Below are 9,298 nucleotides of genomic sequence, written 5' to 3'. Positions count from 1 at the left end.
TTCTGTCAGAATAAGTACAAGTGTAAACATGATTAAGTGATTACAGCAGTAGGCTCAAAATAGTATTTATTAAACAATTTGTTCTTTATTGTCTGATCGGCAGCCACTGGCAACCTGAAGTTGCAGAAGAGGTAGCTAAACTTCACCGCCACAGCCAATAAGCAACACAACGCCAAACAGTACTTAAAACTACTTAATTCAAGAGAGGTAGCACAGTTCTCACAGTAGAAAACTAAGCTGAACCACTTGTCAGCAGGCAGCTTTTAGCTACTGGTTATGCAAAATATAGAAAAAAGAGTGTAGGTGGCAAGAAACACCACAGTTAGAAATGACTGATCATTACAACCAGGATAGTTTAGACAAATATTTTAATTAATGTATTAATAGACATATTTGAGCCTAAAAATGGGGATTCCTATGTGCAAAGTACAGAGAAAAGCACATATTACACTGCAAACCTCCACGTTTTGTAGCCCAATCAAGGAAGGCCTATTTATATTACAGAAAGAAAATAAGGCTTGACTTAACTTGGTGGACATTGAATGAAGTAGGCGTCACTGTTCAAGAGCATGTAAAAATTTCTCCCGATTGAAAAATACAGCAAATGCTTTGTCTTTTCAAATGTATAAGTAATTTGAAGAGGTCATTTAAATATTTACTTTCATCATGTACTCATCTACATTTTCTTTTGCCTTCATCCTGCTCAGTTGCCCTAACCAGCTTACTCAAGTAAGTCAGGGAAATCAAAAATTCTTACACTCAGCAGAACAAATTACAGTGTGATCTTTTTCACTGCCATGCCCCAAATCACTAAGTTCTTGGTAATGAGAGAAATCTGTATAACATACACTTGTTTTTAGCAAACAGGTTTCCTTCCAGCCTTGCTCTGGTGCATGGGAACATCTCCATCCTACTTTGCCACTGGTTAACTGGACTTGCAGGTTCTCTATTATCACCAAATTGCAGCTCCCATGAAGGCAGGATGCGGGCTACAGTCAGAAGTATTAATGCAATGATGTCTGTCGTCTTTGGAAGGTAGCCGTGCTTGCATATCAGCTATCTTTATTATAGTAGGGCAGGGGACACACTGACTTGACGTATAGGACAGTGTCTACCACAGTGACTTCACAGTCTGAGACATGGGGAAGCACAGAGTGCAGAAATGACGTACTGCAAGTCACACAGGGAGGATGAGTAGGCTGATATTCTTACTGTGTGCAAACACCAGTTTACCTAGTGTCTAACACTTTCTTAAAATATTGCACAGTTTTCCCCACTACTTCAACAATCACATGTCATTGATCCAAGGAGTCAAGGATGAAGAGTCATGGATAAGGATCACGGGGGTGGCTAACAAGGGGTAAACATTGTTGTGCATATGCTACAGACTGCCCAGTCAAGAGGTGAAAGTCAACAAAGCCTTCTTTAAATACCTGGAAGAAGCCGCATAATTACAGGGCTTGTTTTCATGGGGAACTTTGAGACATTTGCTGGAAGCGCAGAACAGCAGGGCACATGCAATCTGGAGAGCATCAAAGACTCTGCAGGCACTTCTCTAAGTAGACAAGGTGCACTGCAGGACATGATACGAATTTAGGAAGAAATGGCTAGGGCCATGAAGGCAGCCTTAGTTAGAGAGACTGTGAGGTGATACAAGAATTTAAAATACTGAGGGAAGTGAGGAAGACTAGCAGCAGAATAAAGATCCTGGATTTCAGAGCAGCAGTCCTAGCTTGTTCAGGAAACTTGTATGTGGTAGCCTGTGAAAGAGAGCCAAGAGACTCAGGAGAAATGATTGAGCTTGAAAGCATATGAACAGTGTGCAGGAAAACAAGGAGGAAAGGCAGGAGGCAAGTTTGGCTGAATGTGTAATTTGTGAGTTAAAAAGTCACGTAGAGAAGTTGTAAGCAGGGACAAGCTCTCTGGGAGGAATAGAGGAGGAATGCAAGGAGGGAGTTAGCAAAAGCATAGCTTAGCTGGAGTTCCTACAGGGGATGGGAAACCCGCAAGGGGGTGGGAAAGGCAACAGAGAGCTCCTGCAAAGATGTCAGCAGCAAAAGGGAGCAAGGAGAATTAACCAGTGACACAGAAAACTTGATGGGGAGCACCCTCAGCAAGTTTCCTGAGGAATAGGTTAACGCTCTAGAGAGGAAAGATGGTGTTCAGAGAAACTTCAGTACAGCAGACAAGCTGAATGACAGGAACGTTATGAAGTTCAAAGGCAAGATGGACCCAGGACGGATAACCGCATTCAGTAGTAGAGCTGGGGCCCAACTGACTAGGAAGCAGCTCTGCAGAAAAGGACCTTTTCACTTGGACATTAGGTAAAAACACCTTCCCCACAAGATCAGTTAAGCTTTGGAGCAGAAGTCCAGCAGGGTTGAACTCTGTACCTTTGATTGTCCACATTTTGCTAGTCAGCCTCATCTTAACTTGAAGCTAGCTCTGCTTTGAGCCGGGTATGAACCAGATGGCTTCTGTAGCTTCTCTCCAACATAAATTATTCTTTGTCTGTTCATGCCCCCCTCCTCCAAGATAAAAAAGGTTTGTTTCTTGTCTCTCAACCTTAGAAGAAATTAAGAAATACTTAAAATGTCTGCACCAGCCATGAAACAAAACACCAAAAGTGGCCGGTTTTAACCACGAGACATTAAATTTTCATGAACTTAGTTGTGGCCAAACACTATTTAGATATGAGAGTAAAATGTGCACTATCACTTAGACTGCAAGAAAACAGCTGCTAGTACTTTTACTAGGGGGAATGGTCTCCCGTTTTCTTTACTGAATTCTCGTAATAGGACAATCGGGCATATATAAACCACCACAGCTCAGCTATGGATGTATTTGTTGCTCCCCTGGTGGGCTAAACCCCCCTTTCAAAATATAATTGGGCTCAGTGCTCAGGGAGAGTGTGTTTCAGTTCAGAATCATTTCTTCAATCCCACAGCAATTTACGCAGAGGCACAGCAAAGCTAATATATTCAGTAGCTAAGCTTTAACATATCATTCATAAAATCAGCAAACGTAGCTGAACTTCTTTCTGCCTTCCTCTTGCCTGACTGTCAGCTCTGGCCATCCTCCATAACAACGACCTGGTAAACAGCACCTAAAACAGAGGTACTGAACTGAGCAGTGCTGCCTAGCACACTCCAGACAGCAGCAACCAAACCATGAAGATCTACAAGTCACATAAAACCCACAAACAGATAGAAGCAAAGTTTCCAGTTTTTACTCTCTTCCCTTTCTGCCACAGACCTCAAGCTCCTCTTGTCTCCGTGCTGGGAGTTACCCAACAGGTGCTGACTACTGCTACGGGTGTCATTAAAAGCTTTACCTGCTCTAGTCTTCCTATATTTAGGAGACAACATCCCTTGGTGACTACTGCTGCCGTGTCACATGTAGTGGAGCCTAACTTCTTTGAAAACACACTTGTCAATGAGGGCTCTACAGTGATGGAGAGCAGCTCACAACATGGTTCTTGGATGTTGTGGAGAATATCTAGGAAACATCTGACACACAGGAGACCAATGCAGATGTCCTTGCAATCTCATTTAGTCTGTTCTCACTGTCTTGTTTGGCCTGAAAACTGAATCAAACAAGGAATAAGCACTAAGAATCTTTACCTAGCTACACTGCAATTTCAAGCCTAGTCATGAACGCTAGAGTTGGTGCATTTCGATATTGTTTTTCACCTTCCTTTTTAAGATGGCTGAGCACTGTTTTCTCCATCTCTGCTACAGCACATCTCAGAAAAGCAAAAAAATGTTAGCAAGAGCAACACAATTCAGACTTCACAGTCCAGATACCTTTAGCACTCAGTCTGCTTGGGTGATACAAGCTTTGTTTGATAAAAAGATTATCCAGGAGAGCAAACCAAAAACAACTAGGGGGGAAAAAAAAAGAGATTATAGATCATGTAGTGACTAAGTTTCCCCACAGGTAACTACCTCATTTATCAGCTATTGTTTCAGTGGTCATCACCAGTTGTGCGCCCCTGACACCACCTGAAGGTCCCAGGCTTAGCCACCTATACATGCTCAGCACTCCACGATCCAAAGGCATGGGAAAAGAGGAAGACATCACCTCCGGATAATGAACAAGTCAGAGTCAGAACACGAGTACATGTATGACCCGTTCTTGTATACACAGGCACACTGGTTACATATTTGATGACATTAAGTTATGATTTAATGTCTACAGACAATGCTCTGCTACCCATAAAGGGTAGCGGGGCCTTTCTAGGCTCATAAACTCTATCAAAATCCTGGGAGAAACAGCTCAGTTTTCCAAGCACCATATTGTCGTTTCTAGTTTAAGTTGTTTCTCGTTAAGGATGAACAGACGGCCCCATGCAAGTCAAATTAGACCTGATGAAAAAGCACTGAGAAGCCTTAAACTGCCCCTGTGCAGAGAGATCCACAAGCTTTCCCCGCAATTCCCAAAACTTCTGTTTTCTTGTGTGTTTGAATTCAGAGGCCTGCAGAGACTGAGCTGGCCACCTCCCAGTCTCACTTACCCAAACCCTATGGTCACAACCAGCCAAACTGTCACAATTAGCTAAGGGTGCAGGTACCTGGCAAGAAAGGTCATCTACAGTCTCACTCCCTCATCTCAACCTTCAACGGTCACATGGGATTTCTGAAACTCCCTAGCTGCGAGTTCCTGCACTGCCCATGAATTCGACAAGCTTTTCAGACAAGGTTGCCTCCAGCACCAGCAGGATTGTGTCTACCTTTTGGCTTGCTGAAGGCTCAGGAAACCTTCTTAATGGAAAGTCACAGCAATGGATGCTCTTGCCAGAGTCATGGCAAGCCAAACAACCACAAATTTTTGTAACTTGATCTCAGCATAGCAATTGGGATTTTCATTAAAAATGAAGTTGGACTTTTCTTTACATGAGAAGAATATAATTTAATATGTAAGAATATCTGAGTTTTGTTCAAGTTAATTATCTGATCAGAAAGTAAGGAAAAAATATTTCATAAGCCTGCATTTTGTAGGTGGTAAGCTAGCTCATATGTAACTCAAACCAAACTGAATCACTCCTTCTCAAGTAATGAAACAGAAGAGCTATTTCACTTTTTGCATATAAACCCCTTAAGTTTCTACTGAAAACAGACATAAACAAAAATGAAAATATTTTTTAAATAAGTCCATTAAACAATACTTGAAATGTCTGTGAGGTAACATGAACACAAACCATTCCTCTTTTTAAAATCAAATGCTTTTCCAGGTCATACTGCACGAACAACTTTTAATCCAGATAGTTAAATCTTCCAAAGTCAACAGTTTTATCCTGTTAAGTAGGGATTTTAATTATTTCAAGCAATAAGTACAGGGATGAATTAACCTTGGTTTTCAGTGGGATATTACCAATAAAGTAATCCAGAGCCCAACTGTAAGCACACTTAACTGTTTAAATGATTTTAATTTTGTGCATTGATATCTGCAGGAAAGAGACCCATTTTGCTTTAGCTTCTTTTAGCAGAATATAATTCCAAATTGCTTTGAAGTTACATTAATACGAGATAAATTGAAGTTGTCAAATATCAGGGACCAAGAAGAGGCAGGCAGTGACAAAAGACAAAATGTATTCTGGTCATGTTTGAGAACGTAAGCAAAAAAGCTGACAGAAGTGACAGAAAATGAAACTGTTAAAGCAGCACTTGTTACACTACTATTAACTTCTCAAGAATTTAGATGCTGCTGCAAATACGGCACATTCACAATTTCCCCTACAGATACCCACTCCCCGGTCTGCCCATGTCCTCCATGCAAATCCTGTCACCTCCAACAAGTTATTCTCTTCCTCCACCAGTATCCCCTCTGCCTTGAAGATTTCAGTGATAATATGAGAAAAGGAAAGGAAATGTTTGCTTCCTTCCTGCCCCACAAGTTCCTGGAACGGGTAGCCTCTTTCCACACCCCTTCCTCTCCTGAAGCAGATGAAGGTGCATTTTTCGTTCCACCACCAGGTGACTCCTGGACCAGCCATCAGAATGGCACATTACTGTAACTTGAACCTTGGATATGTGCCTAGGGACACAGCATCAGGAGTCTGCGCCATGCTGCCTTATCAGGACTGACTGTTACTGCAGGCAAAGTGGTGTGTCAAAGAGACTATCTGAGAAATCAGACAGATGCACTGTAATTAGTATGCAAACATTGTAACCTGGTTTGCTTGCAAGGGTGAGCAGAACTACTTTGTATTAAAAAGCACTTCAAAGTTGTATTTTGTCAACTTCTGCCAGACATGGTTTCTAATGCTACTTCTGCCAGAGGTGGAACTCTGCAGTTCTCACCAAAACCATCTCAAATGGAGCACCTTAAACCATACTGAACGTCATAGCACAACCACAACACAGGCATTAACTACTGGATCAACGGACACAACCTAGAGTTGCATGTGGCAACTGCACAAAGCAACTGCTCTTCAATCAATGTAACACAGAACAGAGAGTTTAGCCTTCAGAGAATCACAGAGTAGTTGAGTTTGGAAGAAATGTCTGTAGGTCATCTGGTCTAACCCTCCCTTCTCCTGAGTTCAAAAGGAAGTAAGTGAAAGCAAGAAAAAAGTTTGTAAGGATTACTACAAATCATTGAAGACTGGTCAAAAAGGCCTGTCTGAACCAGCTTCTTAGCTAGGAAGAAAAAAATAAATGGTAGTCATCAGGGTGGAGATGGTATTCTGAATCTAGTGACCAATATTCAGACCCGGAATTACTCTATGTTTTAGTCTTGCCTATAAACAAATAAAATTTTCATGCACAAGAAAGGATTTCAAGCAACTAATTACTCTTGTTCCTCCGGCATCTCCTTACCATTTATGAAATACTCCTAAGGATAATTTTGTTTTGTGCTTTTGAACATGGTGACAATTGCCACCAAAGGAAGCCTATGACTGTTCACATTGCCAGTAATCTCCATAACCGTGATGAACCTGTCTTGACTCAGATAGAAGCTGTTACCACCTTAAGCTGCTTTTTAAGAGACAGCTCTGGACTATGGTAGTGCCTGCTCTGGGGAAGTGTTTCTGGTCACTGAACTGAACCAAGATCAGTGCTTCACCTAAGCACTGCTTCTTTCCTATAAAGAACTTCTAAAATCAAACATGTTAGAAGATGGGGAAGGATGTCCTTGGTTTTTAGGCCTAAGATAACTGCCAATTATCAAAGAACAACAGGCAAGCTTAGCTAAAAATCTGATTAGGTTACTCATTATGCAATTCATACTAATATGTTTAGTGTACGTAGAAGTACGCACATCCAGCCTCTTACAGCTTCCTCCTGCAAATGCAAAAACCTGCTCCTGTTGCTCTTAGAACACTACATCAGCTAATTCCACATTTCATATTCTCAATACTCTGTTGAAAAGTAAAGAAATAAGAAAAAACAAGCTGTAATTATATTTCTAGATCTCCAAACAGTGTGAGCACATTCACAACTACAGACATCACAAGGCCAATTCTACTAAAGAAACCACTCTTTAACAGAAAATCAGCACGTTGCCCTCCTAAGAGCATGTTTCCCCTCTCACTTAGTAACTTTCATACTGCCCTGTAATTATTTGTGCAGGAGGAGGTGCTATGTTTTCTGAGACACTGCTAAGTGTAGATAGCCTCCTACCTCTTCCCAGTCAAACCACCTCCAGAAACATTTCCTTGAAGACTTCCTGCAGACAGCACACAGAAAACAGCACAGTGGAGCAGTATGTGAGTGGTGGGGGCTTTCCCAGAGCCCTAGATTACTGTACTCTAAAAACTCACCATTAAGTCAATTATTAGTTCATCAAATGTAGGTTGTAAACAAACTGGTCTTAGACAAATGCAAGATTAACTCCACTGGAAACCTGGAAAAGGGATGCAAGATCAGGCCACAGAACAGACCAGAGCATGCTAATTCTCATGTTTAATCTGCTTAGTGAGGACCTCACCCAGTGGCAGCAGGGCAAATTCTGGGCAGTAGCACTGGTCACAAACTCTCCCCATCTCCGTGTTCCTTAGCTCTGCCACCAGTCAGGCCACCATTTCCTACAGACATCTATATGCAAACAGCATAGGGAACATTTTTGCATTATAGATGTAGAAGTGGAAATGATCATAATCAGGCTTGAGAGAATCAGCTAGTGTGCTTTGCCCATTATTTTTTCCAAATGTGATCTAAAACCCTTGGCTGTACACAGAAGGAAAGGTGGAGGAGAAAGGCGGTAATGTTACCTGTGTGTATAACAAATGCAAAAAACCAGAAAACCCCGTTGGATGATTGTACACAGCACTGAAAATTTTAAAAGGTGCAAAAGCCTTAAAACATTTAAAACCTGCCCTACAATAAGCTACTAAAAAAAGTTATTTTTATTTGTTCAGCCAAGTGAAACTATAAACATCATTTCATGATGGTTTGTGAGCAGACACATAGCACAAATTCTTTAATAGGTGAAGGAAGCCTTCTTCTATCAGGCTAAAACCCAGCAGGATTCATGGAACAAGAACTTCAACTCAAAATTCCAAGAGCTATTATATCAGCCTTTGTTTCTGACACAGCAAGAATAACTACAAATTTTTTAAAAGAACCTTTATATCAGCATCGATCAAGCACCTAAAACATATAGTTTAAGATTATCAGAAGTTACAACTCCAACAGCAAACTGGACACCGCACTCTGGCTTGCACGATGCAGGTCAAGTGCTGTGATAGGTAGATGGCTACAGTCCTCTCATTTATAAATTTGATTGCATACATGAAGATTGAATAGAATATTCTATATCACATTAATATGCATCACATACAACCTTGTATTTTACGGACAACAGTCAACTGAAGATGAATCAGACATCCAATCCCTTAGAAATAAAACACTTGGGAGCAGAGCTACATGTGCTTTCCTATCACTAGCACTCCACTGCAAACAAATCCACTATGCTATTTTTTCTTTTTGCCCAGTGACCTCACTGCTGCATGTTCAGATGCATTAGAGATCTCTATCAGGTCTGACATTTTAGTTAAACACTAGTCTCAGAAGTACTGTATGAGCTATTTTCCGCCTTAATTCAGGGACTAACATTCCAGAATGTGAACATTTTAGGAAGAAAAAAATAGCAAGAGGTATATCTGATTCTAAGCATAAAATTAATGTGCCAGGAATAGTTTGGGGCGCATTTTATTCTAGCACCAGCTCAGTCTGGCTGAGTATGTCATCAGTATCCAACTCATATCTCCTGGAGCAATCAGCAGCACTTGAATTGTGAACTAATAGCTTTGAGACTAGTTGAGTTTGGGTGGGTGTGCGCTTCGCTGGATCAA

At 41.2% G+C, this 9,298-nt stretch overlaps 1 protein-coding gene across 1 annotated transcript in view; it reads right to left on the bottom strand.

Annotated features, from left to right (window-relative positions):
• The window catches only part of PLCXD3 (phosphatidylinositol-specific phospholipase C, X domain containing 3), an 8,785-nt gene extending 2,718 nt beyond the window's left edge, over positions 1–6,067 (bottom strand). Inside the window, exons 1-2 of the mRNA XM_010141677.1 lie at positions 6,012–6,067; positions 5,374–5,396 (exon numbers count right to left, since the gene is read on the bottom strand). Of these exons, the coding sequence (XP_010139979.1) occupies positions 5,374–5,396; positions 6,012–6,067 (79 nt within the window). The remainder of the gene's footprint in view (positions 1–5,373; positions 5,397–6,011) is intronic.
• Positions 6,068–9,298: the final 3,231 nt, after the last annotated feature.

Source organism: Buceros rhinoceros, unplaced genomic scaffold, assembly GCF_000710305.1.
Source record: "Buceros rhinoceros silvestris isolate BGI_N320 unplaced genomic scaffold, ASM71030v1 scaffold33378, whole genome shotgun sequence".
Taxonomy (NCBI): domain Eukaryota; kingdom Metazoa; phylum Chordata; class Aves; order Bucerotiformes; family Bucerotidae; genus Buceros; species Buceros rhinoceros.
Note: the sequence above shows the minus strand (reverse complement) of the source record. Positions and strands in the feature narration are given on the sequence as shown.